Consider the following 22,924-nt stretch of genomic DNA (forward strand, 5'->3'; position numbering starts at 1 on the left):
CCCTTTCCCCTCCACTCTCTGCTTTCTTCTTCTTTCTCCTCTTTACACTTCATCTCTACCATTTGATCTCCTCTTTTAATCTCTCCTCACCCCCTCTCTTTCATTCTCTCAAAGATTTTAGCAAGACCAATGAAGGCAAACGTGCCAACCATTTCCTTCACCACCCAGTCTACCTGCGACTTCACTTTCAACGAACTGTGCATCTGCACCCCTAGGCATCTTTATTTGGTAACACTTGTAAGAACCCTAACATTATCTGAATAAGTCCTGTCCTGATCTGCCTTTCCAAAATGTAACACCTTACATTTCACTAAATTAAACTCCATCTTCCTCACACTTGGTTGGCCTAAGTGTTGCAGCTGGTCTTGATTATCTGTGAGCGACACTCTGGAGAGCGCTGAATCATTTCAACGGTTTCAAAGACAGGAATTTCACATCCTTTTGGTTCTGGCATTAATTCATCGACGTGTCAGTTTCAGGTTTTCTGGTTACGTTTGAAGTACTGAATGGTTTTTTTTGTGGCAGACACGATTTCTATCTGATCACGCATCAATGCTGTTCCACTTCCTTCTGCTCAATTCTCTGAATTAATGTTGCGGTAATATTTCGCGGCATGGAATTTTGTTATTATTAAGAAAAATTAAGCATTGCAATCTTCTTTATTGTTTGATAAAATTGCTGCCTCAACACTTGACGTTTAAGACAAGTGTCTTGGATTTCTGAAGCATCCTGTGTGCTTGTTTAAAATAGTCTTTTCTCAGGGCAGTCATAAATCATTGTTACTTTCCTTTTCAGGATTATTTTACAGATGTGATCACAAACGACAGTATCAATTATTTCCGCATATCCAAGAAGATATATCCACACAGGCCTGTACTGATGGTCATTAGTCATGCAGCACCACATGGCCCTGAGGATTCGGCACCACAGTTTTCAGAGCTCTTCCCTAATGCCTCACAGCACATGTGAGTAAAGCTTCAGACTTTAGCAACAATACTATGCACTTAGAAAAGTGACTTTATGGCTGAAGAATTTTTTCTTGCAGTTAACTAAATAATATAGATCTTGCACCCCTCCCATCCCAGGAGGTGTGAAGATTGGTATGGCAGACAAATAGGACAGGTGTCAGAGGTAGTCTCTTTACTCAGAGAGTAGTAGGGACATGGAATGCACTGCCTGCAACAGTAGTAGACTCGCCAACTTTAAGGGCATTTAAATGGTCATTGTATAGGCATATGAATGAGAATGGGTTAAAAACAATGACTGCAGATGCTGGAAACCAGATTCTGGATGAGAGTGGTGCTGGAAAAGCACAGCAGTTCAGATAGCATCCAAACCAGAATCTGGTTTCCAGTATCTGCAGTCATTTTTTTACCTTGTTGATTTTAACCCTCTTGCAAGGATGCCTGCCTTGAAGAAGTTTTCCTCCTCTCTCCCACTGCAACTCCCAGGTCATTTTCTCTGCCCTGCAGCTCTTCAACCATGTCCTGAAACAGACTTGGATGGTGTCTGAATTGCTGTGCTTTTCCAGCACCACTCTAATCCAGAATATGAACGAGAATGGAATAGTTTAGGTTAGATGGACTTCAGATTGGTTCCACAGGTCGGTGCAATATTGAGGGCCGAAGGGTTTGTACTGTGTTGTAATGTTCTATGTTCTAGGTAATCCCAGCAGAGGGAAAATGGGGTTAGGTGGGTTATTCTTTGGAGGGTCAGTGTGGATTTGTTGGACTGAAGGGCCAGTTTCCACGCTGTAAGGATTCTATGATTTGATTCTACATCAAAATGGAATATAGAAGCTCCCTTGGAAATGCGGTAAATTCCCAGCTATAACTGAAGTCTCTAGAAGGCTGGTAACGAGTTGAAAGTAGCGCAGTTTACACCAAATTAGTTGGTTGTAGTTGCCTTTTCCCAAGCATGGGAGATTTTAAGACTAGGAGCCATCTTATTAAGGTAAGAGGAGAGAGATTTAAAAAAAGACATGAAGGGGCAATTTTTTACACGCAGAGTGGTTTGTGTGTGGAATGAACTTCCTGCAGAAGTGGTGGATGTGGGCACAGTTACAAGGTTGAAAAGACTCTTGGATCAGTACATGAATAGGAAAGGTTTAGAGCGATATGGACCAGGAGCAGGCTGGTGGGACTAATTTAGTTTGGGATTATGTTCGGCATGGACTGGTTGGACCGAAGGGTCTGTGTCTGTGCTGTATGACTCTGTCTCTGACTCTGACTCTGACTCTGACACCATGCTCACCAGCAAACTGTGCACCCCACCCCCCCACCATTTATTTTGGTCAGCATGGACCAGCTTGGGCTGAAGGGCCTGTCTCCATGCTGTAGGACTCTATGACTCATTGCATCCCTACGAAGACTACATCCAACATAACTGGCTGTGGTATAACCATCAGAAAACCATGGATGGGCTTCACTCACATTTAATGAAGCTCCAGACTGCAAAATATATACTATAGCTAGCCCCTTCATTAATATTCACTTACAGTAGCAGATGACTGAAGTGTTAATTGCAATGTATTGAAATAGATCGCTATGGTATCAGGTACATTGTGGTTTGACCTGAAACTATATTTCAGAATTGATCTCACATATTTGGGTTCTGCAGAATGGTCACTGGCCCCGAACCGTTCACTCTGATTTCTTTCCACGGTTGCCGCCAGACCTGCTGAGTTTTTCCAGCAATTTTATTTTTGTTTCGCACATTTGGGAGTTGACTTAAGTCAAGTCAAGTGGATACAATGGAAGTTCCCTCTCTTTGTTGCTTGTAAGATGGCCTCAGTCCAGTTACCAGTGCATACTACACACACCAGAAAGCTATTCTTAATTTTGCATTACGTTTGCAATCTAACTTGCGGAGACTAAGGCTTGGCTATTGCAAATGAAAATAGATTGAAATTATGCAATAGGACATGTCTCTTGAAGGGTAGAGATATCTGTTGTGCAGTATATGTGCCATGAAAATACCCTGTTCATGCTTCTTTCTGAGCTCAAAGCAAGGTTCGTCATTTGCTCTCCATGTTTACTGAAGGTGGTACTTGCAGCAGAGTTAAAGCTCGTGAGATTGGTTCCTGACATGGGATGGCTGCGTATGATGAAGACTGAATTAATTGTGACTATGTTCTGTGGAGTTCAGAAGAATGGGAGTTGACACGTACAGGATTTTGTCGAAGGTTAATGGGCTATAATTTATTCTTTGTATTCTTTATGTAGTCATTGTTGGCTTGGCCTGCACTGGTTACTTGTCTGTAATAGCCCTTTAAAATTAATGTTCAGCCAACTTATTGAACCACTGGGAGTTCATATAGTGCAGGGATATGCACAGTGCTGATAGGAAAGGATAGGCCAATGCAGTGTCAGATTTATGACCCCAAAACAATGAGGGAATGGTGATATTGTTCCAAGTCAGGAATGTGTGTCATCTGTAGGGAACTTGAAGGTAATGATGTCCCTTGTTATTCTAGGAGGAAGAGATTGTGGATTTTGAAAGGTCATTGAAGAGGGTGATTGGACAGAATTGCTGCAGTGCATCTTGTCAGTGGTAGGCACTGATGCCATCGTATTGATGGTGAAGAGAATAAATGTGAAGATGGTAAATGAGGTGTCAGATAAGCAGTCACTTTGTCATGGATGTGTCAAGCTTCTTGAATGTTCTTAAAGCTGTATTCATCTAGATATGTGGAAAATATTTAATCATAGCCTGTACTTTGTAGATGGTGGACATGCTTCAAGGAATATGTTAGCATCTCAATGCAAAGTTCCCATCTCTCATCTGCTCTTGTAGCCACAGTATACGTGTGACCAGTCCAGTTCAGTTTCTGGTCAATAGTAACCCCTCAGATAGTAGGGGGATTCAGCCTTGGTAATACTATTGGATGTCAAGTGAAAATGTTAGATAGTCATTGCTGCGCACTTGTGTGTCATGGATGTTACTTGCTGTTTATTAGCCTAAGTCTGAACACACGCAGTCCCAAGTCTTGCTGTTAAGAACACAGATTGCTTCAGCATCTGTGAGATTGTGAATGGTGCTGAACTGTACAAACTACCAACAACCATCCCGCTACTTCTACATAGAACATAGAACATGACAGTATAATTCGGCCCTCGATATTGCGCTGACTTCTGACCTTATATCGATGAAGCAACTGAAGATGTTGGGTCTAGCACACTATCCTGGGTTGTCCTGGGTTGAAATAATTGTCCTCCAATGGACACCAATTAGTTTCCTGCAACTAGTGGAGTGTTTTCCCAGATTCCCATCGCCCTCAGATTTGCTGGAGTGTCATGATACCACAATCAGTCGCAAAAAAGGTCTAAATGACAAAAGCAATCATTCTCACCTCACCTTTGGTGTTCACCGAGTTTGTCCGTGTTTGCACCAAGGTCAGGAGTTGAATGACCATCAGAGAGAAAATTACTGCAGTGTAACTGCCACTTGATAACATTGTCAACATCGTCTTGCTGATTATTGAGAGTAGAGACTGAGAAGATGGTAATTGACCAGGTTAGATGGGACAAACCTGAGCAATTTTCCACATTTGCAGTAGAAGCCACTGTTGTTTCTGTAGTGGAACAGTCTGGCTCAGGACAAGGCTAGCTCTGGAGCATTCTTTCTCAATGCCACTTAGAATCATAGAATCCATACACAATGGGAAACAGGCCATTTGGACCAACAAGTCTACACCGAACCTCCGAAAATTATCCCACCCAGATCCATTCCCCAACATTTACCCCTGACTGATGCACCTTACCTACAGACCCCTGAACACTACGGGCAATTTAGCATGGCCAATTCACCTGGCCTGCACACCTTTGAGTTGTGGGAGGAAACTGGAGTACCCAGAGGAAACCCATGCAGACACAGGGAGAATGTGCAAACTCCACACAGTCGCCTGAGGCTGGAATTGAACCCCGGTCCCTGGTGCTGTGAGGCAGCACACTGAGCCACCATACCGCCCCACTTCTAGAATGTTGTCAGGGTCCAAAGCCTTTCCAGTATTCTGGTGACGTCAGCCATTTTTTTATATAGCACATGGAGTGAACTAAATTGACTGAAGACTGGTGTCTGAGATATTGGGAATGTCAGGATGAAACTAAAATGAGTCACCCATTCAGCACTTCTGACTGAAAGATTTCACAGATGCTTCAGCCTTGCTTTTTGCACTGATATACTGGGATCTCCCATCATTCAGGAAGATTTGTTTTTGTGAGCTTCCTGCTCCACTCAGTCTTTGATACTGAGAGATTGTTCCTGCTGGCTGACCCATCTAGCATGTCCTCAGGGCAACGGGTTGATCATTTAAGACTGAGATAAGGAGAAATTTCACTTAAAGGGTTGAGATTAGATTAGATTAGATTACTTACAGTGTGGAAACAGGCCCTTCGGCCCACCAAGTCCACTCCGACCCGCCGAAGCGTAACCCACCCATACCCCTATATTTACCCCCTACCTAACACTATGGACAATTTAGCATGGCCAATTTACCTGACCCGCACATCTTTGGAATGTGGGAAGAAACCGGAGCACCCAGAGGAAACCCACGCAGACACGGGGAGAACGTGCAAACTCCACACAGTCAGTCGCCCGAGGCGGGAAATGAACCCGGGTCTCTGGCGCTGTGAGGCAGCAGTGCTAACCACTGCGCCACCGTGCCGCCCACTCGGAGAATGTTGGGGGCCACTGCCAAAGAGCATTGTAGGTGCTTCGTGATTCACAACATTTAAGTTTGAGACGGACAGATTGTTGATGTTTCAGAGATCAAGGAATATGGAGACATGACGAGACAATGGAATCAATGCCAAGCATCAGCCTGATGCTCTTCAATGGACCAGTAGTCCACTCTTGCCCCAACTCTTATTGTCTTGTGTGTTCTAATTTGGTAAATACACCAAGGAAAGGAAAAGAAACCAGATAGATTTAATAGTATATCCCAAAAACAGCAAAGAAGGGAACTATAGTACATACATGTAGAGGCCTTCCCACAAATGCTACATTCCTTATTTTAGACATTATTAGATTTGAACTTTACGTTTCATAATCATTCCCCGTCACATCAGATGGCGAACAGCCAAAGGCATTGAGTCCAGCTGTTTTCTGATCTAGTTATGATTAGATTTACATTGACAGTTCACTGGTCATTCGCAGGTTAGTTGAATGATTAAAACCAGTTTTATGTAAAACTGAATGTTAGGTGAGGGTAAACTTTGCGACAGTTATAAAGAAAGGTTGGATAGGCTGTGACCTGCTTCACTGGAACAAAGGAGGTTAGGAGGTGACTTTATAGAAATTTATAAAATAATGAGGGGTATAGATAGAGTTAATGGTAGTTTTGTTTTTCCTAGGATGGGAGATTTCAAAACTAGGGGGTACATTTTTAAGTTAAGGGGAAAGAGATTTTGAAAAGACATGAGGGACAATAATTTTGCACAGAGGGTGGTTCATGTGTGGAATGAACTTCCTGAGGAAGTGATGCTTGTGGGTACAATTACAACGTAGAAAAGACATTTGGATGGATACATGAATAGGAAATGTTTGGAGGGATATGGGCCAGGAGCAGGCAGGTGGGGCTAGTTTAGTTTGGGATTATGTTCGGCATGGACTGGTTGAACCGAAGAGTCTGTTTCCGTGCTGTGACTCTATGACTCTGACTCCGTGACTATGACCCTGTTGGTACTTCCAGGGTTTGCATGTAGCCATCATACATTACAAAATTGATGGCATACCACTAACTGTGTATTGGTTTCAGGGATGTGTCTGTGAGATGCATTAGTCGGGGTAAATGTACAGTCATAAGGTAGGGGAATGGGTCGGGGTAGGATACGGTTTGGAGGGTCATTGTGCTCTCGTTGGGCAGAAGGGCCTGTTTCCACACTGGAAGGATTCTGTGATTCTATGATATCAATGGTGTAACCATTGCTGAATCCCTCCTTCATCAGCCATTGACCAGTAACCCAGTTGGACTTGCCATAGAAATAGCAGGCACCTCACTTCCTGACTCCCCAAAGCCTATCCAGCATCTACAAAAGACAAGACAGGAGTGTGATGGAATAGTCTCCACTTGCCTGGACAGGTGCAGCTCTAACAACACCCAAGAAGTTTGACGCCATCCAAGATGAAGGACCTGCTTGATTGGCACCAGACCTACAAGCATCCACTCCTTCCAATACTCATTCTCAGTAGCAGCAGTGTGTACCATCTACAAGATGCACTGCAGAAATTCACCAAAGATCCTCAGTCAGCACTTTCCAAACTCACAACCATTTCTATCTAGGACAAGGGCAGCAGATAGATAGGAACACCACACTACAGGGTACCCTCCAAGCCACCCACCATCCTGACTGGGAAAACAGCCCCAGCCTATTCAGCCTCTCCCTGTAGCTCAAACCCTCCAACCCTGGCAGCATCCTTGTAAATCTCTTCTGAACCTTTCAAGTTTCACAACATCCTTCTTACAGCAGGGAGACCAGAATTACACTCAGCATCATCCTCACAATTCACTCTTCTCCATAGCTTAGTATCGTTTGCAAATTTAGAGATTGTGCCCTCAATACCCATCTCCAAATCATTGATATAAATCTAAAAAAGCAAGGGTCCTAACAACATTCCCCAGAGCACACCACTTTCAACATCTCTCCTGTGTATGAAATGCCATCTGTGTCTATCCTCTGTTTTCTGACTTTTAGCCAGCTTCTAATCCAAGGATATATCAATTCCAAACATTCCTAATTTGCTAACCAACCTGCCATGTGGCACCTAATCAAATGCTTTCTGAAAACCCAAATATATAACATCCATAGCCCAACCACTGCCTGTGTTAACGCATCAGAGAACTCAATTACATTTGTCAGACATGACCTACCCTTGACAAAGCCATATTGATTGTCTAGTATTATCTTATTTTTGCCTAAATGTATATTTATCCTATCCCATATGATGGCCACCAACAGTTTTCCCAATATTGATGTCGAGCTGACAGGTCTATAATTTCCTGGGTTACCCTTTGCCCCTTTCTTAAACAATGGCATCACTTTTGCAATCCTCCAGTCCCTGGGTCTAATTCTTTGTTCAAAGAGGCCTGGAAAATTTGTTGTCACCAGCTCCTCAGTTTGCTCCCTTAGCTTTCTCAGCAATCTCGAATGTATCCCACCTAGGCCTGGGGACTTCTCTACCTGGAGAGCTGCCAGCCTTTTTAGCATCTCTTCTTTATCCATCACTAAACTGCTCAGTTGCTCAATACCCACATTTTCAACTGGGCCATCTTCTAATCTGGTAAAGACCGAAGCAAAGTACTTACTTAGTACCTCTGCCATACCCTTTACTTTACTGCTCAGTTTAACCTGCTTGTTCCTTGTGGGCTCCACTCTTTCCTTCACTAATCTTTTACCATTAATATGTTTGAAGAACATTTTATTATTTCTTTCCACACAAGCTGCCATCCTTTCTTCATGCTTCCTCGTAGTCTTCCTTATTCCAGCCTGAGCTTCTCTCTTGCTTTTGAGATCCTGACTTTGATTTCTATTGCTATTATTATTATTATTCCAGTTTATATCATGTGCCTCCTTTTTCCTTATTTTCTTATCAGCATCCTTAGTCTTCCAGGGTACTCTAGCTTTGCATATCCTGTAATTATTTCACGTGGGCTTGAACCTAGCTTCTACTCTATACATTTCCGTTTTGAAAGTCTCCCATTCCTCATCCAGTGTTTTATCCACCAACATTCATTTCCAATCAACATGCTCCAGTTCAACTTTTAACCCTTAAAATCTTCCCTTTGCCTGTCTGTTATTTTAAGCCTTGACTGATTTTTAGCCTTTTCCAACTTAATATCGAATATTATTGTACTAAGATCACTGCTTGCCAAATGCTCCCTCACTCTGATTAGATTAGATTACTTACAGTGTGGAAACAGGCCCTTCGGCCCAACAAGTCCACACCGACCCGCCAAAAGGTGGCCCATCCAGACCGATTCCCCTACATTTACCCCTTCACCTAACACTATGGGCAATTTAATATGGCCAATTCACCTAACCTGCACATTTTTGGACTGTGGGAGGAAATAGGAGCACCCAGAGGAAACCCATGCAGACACGGGGAGAATGTGCAAACTCCACACAGTCAGTCGCCTGAGGCTGGAATTGAACTCGGGTCTCTGGTGCTGTGAAGCAGCAGTGCTATCTTCTCCATTTAACCTGTATCATTTTCTGGGAACAGATCTAAGACAGCTCCCTCCCTGGTAGGTTTGGAAATGTAGTGTTGCAGAAAGTTGTGCAGCAAACATTGCATGAATTTCTCCCCTTCTGTGTCCCACACTCTCCCTTTTTCCCAGTCTGCCCCAAGGGTAATTGAAATCCTCAACTATCACATCCTGACTTGTCCGACTATCTCTCCACCATTTGGAGATCTGTAATAAATACCCAATAAGGTCACTGTTCCCTTGTGGTACATTTTCATAAGTTCATAAGATATAGGAGAAAAATTAGGTCATTCGGCCCATCAAATCTGCTCTGCCATTCAATCATGGCTGATATATTCCTCACCTTCAATTTTTCTCTCCATATCCCTTCAACCCATTACCAGTTAAAAATCTGTCTAACTGCTCCTTAAATTTACTCACTGTCCCAGCATCCACCACACTTTGGGGTAGGGAATTCCACAGATTCACAACCCTTTAGGAGAAGTAGTTTCTCCACAACTCTGATTTAAATTTGCTACTTCTTATCTTAAGACAATAACCTCCTGTCCTGGACTGCCCCACAAGAGGAAGCATCCACTCCATGTCTATCTTGATGTGCCTGCTATGATTTGTTTAAACCTTCAAATATCTTTGGACATTCCTGACTGAATTCTCAATGGGGATTTATTCTGAAGTATTGTATCCCTGCATTCGAAGAGACCTAGACAAATATATACATTTCTGTTCAATAACGAAATATTTTAATTCCTCCTTCTACGTCATGTTTCACTGACACTTCATTGTCTGTGGCGTAAGCTTTGTGGGATCTGTGTCTTCTGGGCCTTAAAGTTTTGTATTTGTTGGTCTGACTCTTTCAGACTTGAACTCTGGCAAGCTGTTGACCTACAGGTGCTCCTATGTTGGGTTTGAATTCCGTCAACAGCCCTTGTGCCTTCCAATTGATGGTTCTGAACCTACCTTACTTCTGAATCTGTGTTACACAATCTTCATTTTCTCTGGGAAATTTGTCTTTGCAGAAACTTTTCTTTGTTTTTTTTAGGGGTGATGTTCATCTATTTCTAGAGTGTCCCAACTACCCATGCTTATAGCATTCAGCTCCCCCTGCTGAACGTCCACTGTATTTGTGATTCTGTTTGGACCCAAATCTTACACAATCTATTGTTGTTGATTACTGCACTTCTGGCATGAGGATGGATTAAACAGACTGGGTTTGTTTCCACTGGAATTTAGAAGAGTGAGAGATGAAGTGATTGAAATATTCAAGATCCTAAATAATCCTAACAGGATGGATGTGCTATGGATGTTTCCTCTTGTGAGTGAGTCCAGATGTAGAGGACACTGTTGGAAAATAGGGCAAAAGTGAGGACTGTGGGTGCTGGAAATCAGAGCCTAGATTAGAGTGGTGCTGGAAAAGGACAGCAGATCAGGCAGCATCCGAGGAGCAGGAAAATCGACGTTTCAGGCAAAAGCCCTTCATCAGGAATGAGGCTGGGAGCCTCCAGGGTGGAGAGATAAAAGGGAGGGGGTGTGGGGGGTGGGGGTGGGGAGAAGGTAGCAAAGAGTTTCAGTACAACAAACTCACTTTTGGAAACAGAATGGAGAAGACCCTTGTGGGAAAGTCTAGGACAATCATAGAATCCCTACAGAGTGGAAACTGGACATTTGACCCATCAAGTCTACACCAATCCCCCAAAAAGCATACCACACAGACCCACCCCATCCCTGTAACTTTGAATTTCCCATGGCTTGCACATCCATGAACACTATGGGCAATTTCTCATTGCCAATCCACCTGACCTATACATCTTTGGATTGCGGGAGGAAACCAGAGCACCTGGAAAGGACCCAAACAGACATGGGGAGAATGTGCAAACTCCACTTGCCCAAGGCTGGGATTGAACCCAGGTGCCTGGTGCTGTGAGGTAGCAGTGCTAACCACGGAGCCACCATGACACTTAGAAGATGGCATAATTTCAAAGCCAGAGGTCTCTCACTTAAGACCGCTGGGAAGGATTTTTTTCTCTCTGGTCAATGAATCTGTGAATTCTATACTGTAGAGGCTTAAGTATATTCAAGGCTGAGATAGATTTTTAATTAGTAAAGAAATCAAGGGTTATGGGGGGAAAGCAGGAAAGTGGAGTTGAAGATTTGAGTAATTTGAATAAGATAGAAAAGGTTTGAAGGAATATGGGCCAGGACTAGATAGGTAGGACTAGTTTAGTTTGGGATTATTTTGGTATGGCCTGGTTGGACCAAAGGGTCTGTTTCCGTGCTGTATGATTCTATGGCTGTTATAAGATCAGCCACGAACTCATTGAATGGAGGAGCAGTAGGGCAGAATGGCCTACCTCTGTTCCTATGTCTTATGGTCTTATAATTAGATTAGATTCCCTACAGTGTGGAAACAGGCCCTTCGACCCAATCAGTCCACATCGACCCCCCGAAGAGTAACCCACCCAGACCCATTTCCTTATGACTGCTGTATCTAACACTAAGGGCAATTTATCATGGCCAATTCACCTGACCTGTACGTCTTTGGACTATGGGAGGAAACCCATGCAGACACAGGGAGAATGTGCAAACTCCACACAGACAGTCACCCAAGGCTGAACTCGAACCTGAGACCCTGGTGCTGTGAGGCAGCTTGCTAACCACTGACCCCCATGCTGTATTATTTAAAAATATCAGGAAAATCTGCAAGCAGCATTTTGTAAACAGGGATACTTGTTCATAAAATTGGGAAAACAGCTTTATAAATCGACAAAAAAACCCACATGAAAAATAACACTGCAGAAGCGTTTATTAAAAACAGTGTTTTGAAGATACATTTTAATACAAGGAGCCTGGGGATTATGATAGAAAAGTTGAAGCCACAGGCAGGAACATGGGAGTATGATGGCTACCTCTGATGCCTGGAAGAAAGATGGGCAGGATTGGCAACTTAACATTTCTGGTTATAGGGTATTCACATGCGATAGAGAGGGGTGTCACAATAATGATCAAGGAATCAATTATTGCAGCAACAAGAGATGGTATCTTGGAAGGATCATCAAAGGAAGCCATATAGGTTGAACTAAAAAGCATAAAAGCATATATGCACTGTTGAGTGTGTAACATAGATCTCCAAACAAGCAGGGAGTTATAGAGGATCAAGTATGTAATCAAATTTCAGGGGAATATAAGAATTAAAAAGGCAGTAATAGGAATCTTAACTACCCAAGTATTAACTGGGATAGCTTTAGTGTGCAAGTTAGGGAGGTGGGAAAACTTTTAAAATTGCATCTGGGGGAGCTTTTTTAACTAGTATGTAGAAAACCCGACAAAAGAGGTGGCAGATCTGGACCTAATATTCAGAAATGAGCCCAGGCTGGTGGAAGGCACATTTGTTGGGGAACATTTTGGAGATTGTGACCATAACTCAGTTAGATTTAAGATGGTGATAGAAAATGGTCAGAATGGACAGAAAATAAAAGTTCTAAACTGGAGAAAGGCTAGTTTTGCTAAATTCAGTTATTTCAATGAACCTCAAAGAAAGACATTACCAAAATAAAGAAAGGAGGATTGACTGGACATGTCCTGCAACAGTGTGGAATTTAACTAAGATTAACTATATACTCTGCCCTTGCCCATGGAATCCCACTGACTCGTATTTGTATTGCTTAAATAAATTTATTGTCCAGGGCTGTATTACTTCTGACACATTATTGTGAAAAATTTGACTCAGTGTGGATTATCAGACATGACACACAGAGAACAGAGATTATTAACTGTCAAACTTTAATGTGTGTTCAGTTAATAACATTATCCCTAGTTTTCCAAAAGATTCAAACCACATTTGAATAGGCTTCCTGACTGTGATAGCGGTGGAAAAAAAAGCACTTCCATGATTGCCAGTACTAATCCATACAAAATTAACAAAACCGTATGAGGCTGTTATATTACCTGTCAAACTGTTGTTAATGAAAGGACAGGGGTTACACTTCAGGAGGGATTTCTTCTGACATCACAAAGGTGATGGAATGCTGAAACTCAATAGTCCATCAACATACCCTCACAGTCAAAATGGAAAGCCTTTGCTATGGCATTGATTGGCCTGTACAATATATTGAACTCAGCAGACTAGTCCTACTAATCTGCTTTGCATGGGAGACTTATGAAAGTGTCAAATACTCCTTCTTGTCTGCTGCAGGTGACCTCAAGAATTCAAAGCAGTCCCATAGAAAACTGTTCCTATGTTTCACAATACATTTTAATGGGTTTTTTTGAGAGTGTGGATGGATCAGTCAACAGCTCATTAGGTTGACGTACAAGAAAAGGCAAGAAGAAGGTTTTCTTTCAGGGAATGACTAAAAGCTGTTTTCTGTAGCAAAGACCATGAACAATCTGTTATGAAAACGTGCCCTCTCTTACCAAACTATTATAAAGAGTCTGTAATACTGACATAATTAGTGAGAACAATTATTATGTAGGACTTTGTAATATATACGTGTTTCATTACAATCCCATCTTCCCTATCTTCATTAAGTTTATAAAGCATGATCGTACCAATACATAATACAGGAAAATCACACATTGACCAATAGGTTTAATGCCGTGTGATTCCCTCACCACTAAGCGAGTCATATAACTGAAGAGAAACAGATGACTTCACAATGCTCTTACAAAATTCACCTCAACATCGAAAGGAGTAGCTCTAATTCAGTTGTAGCACCCTCTCCTCAATAACTGTATTACCTCAGAAACAACAGAAACTCGATTTTCAAATACTCATCTGTTTTTTCCATGACTTTGCCTCTCCTTCTCTTTGTAACTAAGATCCTGCATTTCAATTCTGGCCTCTTCTACATCTTCATTTCTCATCACTGTTGCATTGCTGGCTACTCTCTCACTACCTAACCTCGAAACTCTGCAACTTCCTCACTAATCCTCTGTATCTCACTACATTTTTCTCCTACTTCTAAGTTGTTCTTTGAAATCTCCTGTTTTGACCAAGCTTTTGGACATCCATTCTTTATTTGGTATACATGATTTGGAGGTGCCGGTTTTGGACTGGGGTGTACAAAGTTAAAAATCACACAACACCAGGGTATGGTCCTGCAGGTAAGCCTGTTGGACTTTATAACCTGGTGTTGTGTGATTTTTGAGGAGAAAGTGAGGACTGCAGATGCTGGAGATCAGAGCTGAAAATGTGTTGCTGGAAAAGCGCAGCAGGTCAGGCAGCATCCAAGAAACAGGAAATTCGATGTTTCGGGCATGAGCCCTTCTTCAGGAATGAAGAAGGGCCTATGCCCGAAACGTCGATTCTCCTACTCCTTGGATGCTGCCTGACCTGCTGCGCTTTTCCAGCAACACATTTTCAGCTCAATTGTGTGATTTTGAACTTTATTTGGTATATTTTGTCTGATAAAACTCCAGGGTACTGATTGAGGTATTTTACTGTGTTAATGACACCGTATAAATATGAGCTTTTGTCACTGAATCTTAAAATATTATTTGTGTGAGACATGAAGATTTAATGTGCCCACATTTAATTCCAGTGATATTGAATATTACTATGAATACTATTATGTTGCCATGATTATGTGGCAGATTTAGATCTTCTGTGAACACATTGTTGATTTCCAATTGAGAAAAATAAACCATTGATTGTTGGGATTAAAAAAAAGTGGAAATGTTGGAAATCTAAAATTATGTACAAGAAGTAGTAAATGTATGCAAAAGCTCTGTAGCATTTAAAAAAAAGGTGGACAGATAGATCTGATGTTGACTCTTCATTAGAATTGGAAACTAGGAAGATAAGTGTAATGGAGTATTGTAGTAGATATCTGCTGGTGCTACTTGTGAGTTTGGAGTGTACTTTTGTTTTATAAGGATATCATGTACTGCATAATATTTCGTTGAACTGATAAAAGCACCACTGTGTAAAAATTAATATACCACTTGAAGATGACAAGTATAATACCTAGGCATTCCTAAGGCCAGTTAGAGGATGATTTCTCATTACAGGTTGTCAGATAAGGAGAGGTTGTACTAGCTTCCTTTTTTATATCATGATGACTGAGGAGATGCTATTTTGTAGTAGCAATCAGCCAACCAGCTTCCTTGTTGGATTAGTGATGTACTGATCAACAAGTAGGACTTGGATCTTGAAATAAATTTCCTATTTTCTTTACGAATGTTTCCTCTTCTGGTTTACTTGTGGATAACTAAAATCTTCAATTATCACTCTATTGTGAATGTGCATCTTTCAAATTTATCTACAACTTCCAGTCTTTATTTCCTTTTCACTGTTCTACCATCAACAATATATTTTGACTGATATGATTGATCCTTTAGCTCAGTCCAAAGGGATTCTATTAAACTGCTGTACTACTTAAATTTAAGAGGATAGTCAACATGGCTTTGTGCATGCGAAATCGTGTCTCACAAACTTGATTGAATTTTTTGAAGAGGTGCCAGAAAACATTGCTGAAGGCAAAGCCATAGAAGTTGTCTATAAAGACTTCAGCCAAGTTTTTGACAGGGGCTTCCGCCTCTTACACTGATTAGTAAGGTTAGATCACATGGGATCCAGGGAGAGCTAGCCAATTGGATTAAAAAGTTGATTTGAAGGTAGGAGACAGAGGGTGGTGGTAGAGAGTTGCTTTTTCGAACTGGGGGTCTGTGATCAGCGGTGTGCCACAAGGATTGGTGCTGGGTTCACTGCTTTTTGCCATTTATACAAATATTTTGAATGTGTGTAAAACAGGTCTGGTTAGTAGGTTAGCATATTACACTAAAGTAGGTGGTGTAGTGAACAGCGAAGAAGATTATCTTATTGTACAACAGGTCCTTGATCAGATGAGCCAATGGGCCAAGGAGTGGCAGATGGTGTTTAATTCAGATACATATGAGGTGTTGAATTTTGGTATGGCAAACTAGGGCAGGACTTATACAGTAAATGATAGGTCCTCAGAGAGTGTTGCTGAACAAAGAGACCTAGGGAGGTAGTTGTATAGTTCCTTGAAAGTGGAGTCACAGGTAGACAGGGTGATAAGAAAGGCATTTGGTACGCTTGCCTTCATTGGTCAGAACATTGCACACAGGAGTTGGGATGTCATGTTGCGGCTGTACAGGACATTGGTGAAGTCACTTTTAGAATATTGCGTGCAATTCTGATCGCCCTTCAATAGGAGGGATATTATTCAACTTGAAAGGTTGCAAAAAACATTTACAAGGATGTTGACAGGACTGGAGAGTTTGAGTTATAGGGGGGTTATTTTCCCTAGAGCGTCAGAGGCTATGGGGGGACCTTATGGAGCAGCTCTGCTTCAAATGGTTTCACAAAGTCCGTCCTTAGCTTCATCAGAAAATAATCTTTAGAATCAAAAGATAGCTGTTCATTCAATCTTGGGTGTTCTGGCTCTTTGGAGGAGCTATCCAATTAATCCCACTGCCCTACTGATTCTCCATAGCTGTGCAAATGTTTCTGTTTGAAATACTTATTGACTCCCTTTTGAAGGTTATTCAATTATTCAATATGCCTTTTCGGCAGTACATTCAAGATCATAACAAATACTGTTTAAAAATAAACTCTCCTCAACTTGCCTGTAGGTTTTTTTGTCAAGCATTTTCAGGAAAAGTAGCACTTTGTGAATCTCCACTTTCCATTTTAAATCAATTAAAGGTAGATTGTATTGCTATGGTTTGAAATAAATCTGATGTTTTCTGCACTATCTGAGGACTACCTTGTTGGTTTTTTAATAATAGGGCACACCAATATGCAATCACATCCACTATCACTCAAAATTCCATTGCCCCTGCCCTCCCACCCTTATTCATACATTAGCCTAAGTACACTATCTATGTGATTCCAACAATAGGCCTATAAGGTTAAACCTATTTCATTCAATTGATCTCGTATGTTTATGACAAGGGTGAGATGATCATTCCATTAAAAAATGGGAAGGTTGATGTAATTAATGAATGGCATATCATAATTTTCAGTCCTTGTCAAAAATGAACTCACTAGTTGTTAGAATATGGTGGAGATGCATTTTGAAATCTGAAAGTAAGCTTACAGTAGCATTTGTGATGTTCCAAGCACTGAGTCCATCTGGGATCCTCATCCCTAATGATATCAGTTCATGATCTGGAGCCAACAGATACCTGATGCCTTCTATCTTCTTAAAGAATTCCCTCACAAGCCATGTCGTCTATTGAAAAGTATTTCACTTTCTGATAATCAGCACAAAACTACTTAATCTTGCCCAGAAAGCAACCAACGGAATTGATGTTGCCTTTTCTATTTCTCCAGCTACAGTATAGCATCCTTTTTTGGCCAAGTGTTTCTCCCCACTTTATGCCACGCCGTATGTGTTCTGGTTACTGAAGTATCTGAGTTTAACTTAGGGCAGGGATTCTGTGCTGGAGATCTATATGAGTCTGTGAGTTGGCACTGGTGATATGAAGTGTGGTGCAGAAGTCAGAAGAATGATAGAGGTAGCCAGAAATACTTTTGTGCAGATGATGGATATATTAACAACAAGAAAATTCAACTTTGTAATGAGGAGGAAAAAGCTCACATAAGATGCAACGTTTTATTCACTTTCCTGAACACCTCAGAAACTTGGAGAATAAGTCATGGAAGAAAATAGAGACCTTTGAAATGTGCATTCTAAGATGCGAGTTTTCATTCACAGATCATAAGACAAGGAACTCACTGCCTGCAAAAATGTAGAGGCAGAAACCCTCATAACATTTAAGAAGTCTTTACAGATTCACTTGTGGTGCTAAGGCAATAAAGCAGGTGCTGGAAAATGGGACTAGAATTGATCAAGATGTTGGAGATTAGAGACCAGAGTGTGGTGCTGGAAAAGCACAGCAGATCAGGCAGCATCCGAGAAGCAGGAAAATCCACGTTTCGGGCAAAAGCCCAAATGTATGACTCTGTGCCTGCACTCTTCACATGTTCATCTTCCAATAAATGCAGTAATTAACCCAAGTGGAAAGGTTCCATCTGTGCTGGTGCTGATCACAACAGGAATATGTGATGCAGGGTGAAGTGTTAGCTTGAATCCATAGAGTGAGCTGGTGACACTTTCTTTTGGAGTCCTGAATGAGCCCAGAGTGAGCATGTTTTAGAATGGAGATAGTGCTGGCATGAGTAAAGTGTCTAGATGTGAGGACAGGAAATAGATGAGTGAGTAATAAAGGAAAGAATAAACAAAAGTATTACACAAACCAAGACCTCAGAATGAGTCTCAATCTTTCCTTTCTACCAATCATGAATGGAAAATCTCATTTTTTGTTGGACTACCTACAGTGTGCAAACAGAACTTTCGGCCCAACAAGTCCACACCGGCCCTATGAAGAGTAACCCACCCAGACCCATTTCCCTCTGACTAATGCACCTAACATTAGGGGCAGTTTAGCATGGCCAATCCGCCTGACCAGCACATGTTTGGACTGTGAGAGGAAACCCACGCAGACCTGGGGAAAATGTGCAAACTTCACACAGACAGTCGCCCGAGGCTGGAATTGAACCCAGGTGTCCGGTGCTTGTGATGCTACAGTGTTAACTACTGAACCACCATAATGGTAGACAGGGACACCTGGCAGATTATGTGCTGGGGCTTTAGTTGGTAGTTTGTCAGCTCTGGAGAAAACAGTCCATTTGTTGCACCTCCTGCAGGCTCACTAGCAGGCAATCCTGTACAGCCTTCCTCAATCTATTGAGATTCACATGCCTCAGCAAACCCAGTCAGGAATGGTGGACAATAATTAAATGTCAGATTGAAGGCACAGAGCATCATTATAATAATTATAATAACCAAGTGACTAGTGTGCTTCCACAAGTCTGCTCACTTGCACTGGTCTCACGTCTGTTAAACTAGAATCAGTTGAAGATTCTAAAATGTGAGGCATAGTCTGAGAATTAAGACCAGACCGTTCGGGGAGATGTTAGGAAGCACTTCGACACACAAAAAGGTGGTGGATGTTTGGAAGTCTCTTCCACAAATGGCAGTGGGTGCCGGATGAGTTGTTAATTTTAAATCTGAGAGAGATGAACTTTGTTTAAGTGAAGGTACTAAGGAGTACTGGCCAAAGGAGTACTATGGAGTAAAGCCACAGATCAGCCACAATCTCATTGAATGATAGAACAGGCTCAAGGTGCAATTTGATTGGCCTACTCCTGTTTCTATGTTTCTGTGTTACATGGCTGTTGTTTATGTATGTTGACTTCAAAACTTCAGGAATGAGCAACTTTCCCCCATCTCTCAGTGTGCCACAATGTGAGTGTTTTGGTCCACTGTTAATTTATTGAGCACAACCTTAAGGTCACCTGGCTCCTCCTCTTTTAGAAGCGTATCAGTCATGAGACTCATAGAGTCATAGAGATGTACAACACGGAAACGGACCCTTCGGTCCAACCCGTTTATGCCAACCAGATATCCTAAACCAATCTAGTCCCACCTGCCAGCACCTGGCCCATATCCCTCCAAACTCTTCCTATTCATATACCCATCCAAATGCCTCTTAAATGGTGCAATTGTGCCAGCCTCCACCACTTCCTCTGGCAGCTCATTCCATACACGTACCACACTCTGTGTGAAAAAGTTGCCCTGTAGGCCTTTTTTATGTCTTTCCCCTCTCACCCTAAATCTATGCCCTCTAGTTCTGGACACCCCAACCACAGGGGAGAGACTTTGCCTATTTACCCTATCCATGCCCCTCATAATTTTGTAAACCTCTATAAGGTCACCTCTCAGCCTCCGACACTCCAGGTAAAACAGCCCCAGCCTGTCCAATCTCTCCTTATAGCTCAAATCCTCTAACCCTGGCAACACCCTTGTAAATCTTTTCTGAACCCTTTCAAGTTTCACAACATCTTTCCGATAGGAAGGAAACCAGAATTACACGCAGTTTTCCAAAAGTGGCCTAACCAATGTCCTGTACAGTCGCAACATGACCTCCCAACCCCTGTGCTCAATACTCTTAGCAATAAAGGAAAGCATATCAAATGCCTTCTTCACTATCCTATCTACCTGCGACTCCACTTTCAAGGAGCTATGAGCCTGCACTCCAAGGTCTCTTTGCTCAGCAACACTCCCTAGCACCCTACCATTAAGTGTATAAGTCCTGCTAAGATTTGCTTTCCCAAAATGCAGCATCTCGCATTTATCTGAATTAAACTCCATCTGCCACTTCTCAGGCCAATGGCCCATCTGGTCAAGATCCTGTTGTAATCTGAGGTAACCCTCTTCGCTGTCCACTACACCTCCAATTTTGGTGTCATCTGCAAACTTACTAACTGGACCTCTTATGCTCCCATTTGAATATAAAAGCAGTAAACTGCTAATTGAGAAAACATTTTAACCAGTTGTGTTGAACTTTCTTTATTTTGTTATATTTTAGTACACCCAGTTATAACTATGCCCCGAACATGGACAAACACTGGATTATGCAGTTCACAGGAGCTATGAGGCCAATCCATATGGAATTTACCAACATTCTCCAGAGAAAAAGGCTGCAGACACTTATGTCAGTGGATGACTCTGTGGATAGGGTAAGTAGCATGATTGAGCCAATTAATGTTCAGTGGGAATTTGACTTGTATGGAAGTACACTAGAAAACAAGATGTCTTTGAACATTAAAACAGAGAGGACAGACAGCTCTGCTTCTTTCAGCAGCTACTTGGTAAAGATTGATATTACAGAATAGCAATTTTCATGAAAATATTTCCCTTGCTTTTTTTTACAACCATTTAAGATAATAATGAAACAACTTCTATTATGCTTTAGATATTTCAGATGCTTGCAGAGACTGGGGAACTGGACAACACCTATGTCATCTATACTGCAGACCATGGTTACCACATTGGGCAATTTGGACTGGTAAAGGGAAAATCAATGCCATATGACTTTGATATCCGAGTTCCTTTCTTTGTTCGTGGACCAAATGTGGAACCAGGGTCAATGTAAGGGATTATTTATGGAATTAAGGGATTATTGATGGAATTAAGGGATTATTTATGGAATTTTCAAATTGACGGGAGTAGCTGAGGATTCCATTTTATAACATATACTCTGAGGCAAACTGTCACTTGCACAGTCTTTAATCGGGCTTTCACACTTTGTTACAGTAGCATCAGCGTGTTACAAATATTACAGTTAAATTTATCAGAAATATAAACTAACATCAAGTATTGGAAACCTGTGAGAAAGATAGAAGAGAAATGCCTCCTTATAAAGGCTATGACCAATTAAAATAGAGTGGAATCACTCAGCTCCAAAGCATTCCTAACATAAACAAAATAGTAAACATTATTGACAAATTAAAGAAAACAATATTGATATTAATATAATAATTGTTTTGAAACCACTGATGCTTTAGTGCGATCTCAGAGAGCAATCAACTCTGACAGATCTGCATCCCAGCGGAAGTCAGCACAGTCAGAGGTAAAAGGGAGAAAATTGGCCAAAAAAAAACACAAAGCTATTTATAAACCTATCAATATTCCACCCACTTTGCCGGAGGCCCTTTCTGTGGTTATGATTCATGAGGTGGCAGCCTTCCATTGCTTTATTCAATGAGCTGTTCATTATGTGTGAGCTAGAGTTAGCAAGTTAATTAGTGGTGAGCCTCATGCCTAAACCCAATCTATAGATATGCCCACAAATAGTCATCATTATTAATAGATAGTTAGCAATGTTGAGTGGGAAGTCCAGCTAAAACTCTCTCACCCTTAGCCCAGGATATTAAGAGCAATCATTAATGTTCTAGCTGTGATCATCTATAAACTGCTTTCTGTCAACAAAACAAAGATTTGGAAAAAGGGAGAGGTATATTTTAAAGCATGTGGGGAGGAGATGAAGGGTAAGTATAGTGAGTGACGAGAGTATACCTGAGAGTAAGGAAAATAAAGGAAGAAGATGAAACAATGAAAAGAATGTGTTGCGGAAGATGAATGTGTCAGATCCACAATGTTTATCATCTACTTTCAATTTAAATTCTTTAATAATACAAGTTTATATATTATTGTGTGCATTCATCTATATCACTTACCATGCTTGGTTCGTGAGACTGGAGTATTAAAGTTGTGTGCTGTACAGAGGTGCTATTCCTGACACCTACCTCTTGTCCCACTACAACTTTAACAGCAGTGGGGGGAAGCAGTGTGACACCCAGTTGCCTGTTATCTAATTGAGACACTGAGGTGGCTGCCTAAGAACCACCTCCCACAACTGATGGGATCTTGGCCTGGGAAACTGACAACAGGTGTTAGGCACTAACTGGGCAATGGGTTGGGGAAAGAGGTGGTTTGGCATCTTTCCAGACCCCTTGCGAGTATCAGAGACACCCTGCTAGCACATTTACTTCCTGTGTCCCATCAATCCTGATCCGCCATTCCCTTTGATGCCAATCACCAGGTCCTGCCTGCTTTACCCTGGCAAGAGCCAGCACCTGCCTTGAAGGCTGGCTCCACCGCTTCACGTTTCCCTATGGCACAACAGTTATCTGATTAGCTGACGGCTGTGCCAAGAGCAGAAGTCATTATCTCAGGCCAGTTAATGGATTGACAGTCACGTGGCACATCCTGGGAGAGTGGAGTGGGCGGACAGAGTCGGAGGGTTGGGTTACGGTCTCACACCTGACTTTTGTACAAGAAGCTGGGTCCCAATCCAGCATAAAATCAGCCCTGTAACTAGTCAGCAAAAATTCAGCATAAAATCAGC

General features: G+C 41.8%; 1 protein-coding gene across 7 annotated transcripts in view; it reads left to right on the top strand.

Moving 5' to 3' along the window:
- sulf1 (sulfatase 1) overlaps positions 1 to 22,924 on the top strand; it is a 390,572-nt gene that overhangs the window by 301,818 nt on the left and 65,830 nt on the right. For all 7 annotated transcript variants that reach the window (XM_060822708.1, XM_060822711.1, XM_060822709.1 and 4 more), the window contains 3 exons: positions 796 to 965; positions 20,603 to 20,753; positions 20,990 to 21,165. In XM_060822708.1, the coding sequence (XP_060678691.1) occupies positions 796 to 965; positions 20,603 to 20,753; positions 20,990 to 21,165 (497 nt within the window). The remainder of the gene's footprint in view (positions 1 to 795; positions 966 to 20,602; positions 20,754 to 20,989; positions 21,166 to 22,924) is intronic.

The sequence above is a fragment of the Hemiscyllium ocellatum genome, chromosome 4 (assembly GCF_020745735.1).
Source record: "Hemiscyllium ocellatum isolate sHemOce1 chromosome 4, sHemOce1.pat.X.cur, whole genome shotgun sequence".
Classification (NCBI taxonomy): Eukaryota; Metazoa; Chordata; class Chondrichthyes; order Orectolobiformes; family Hemiscylliidae; genus Hemiscyllium; species Hemiscyllium ocellatum.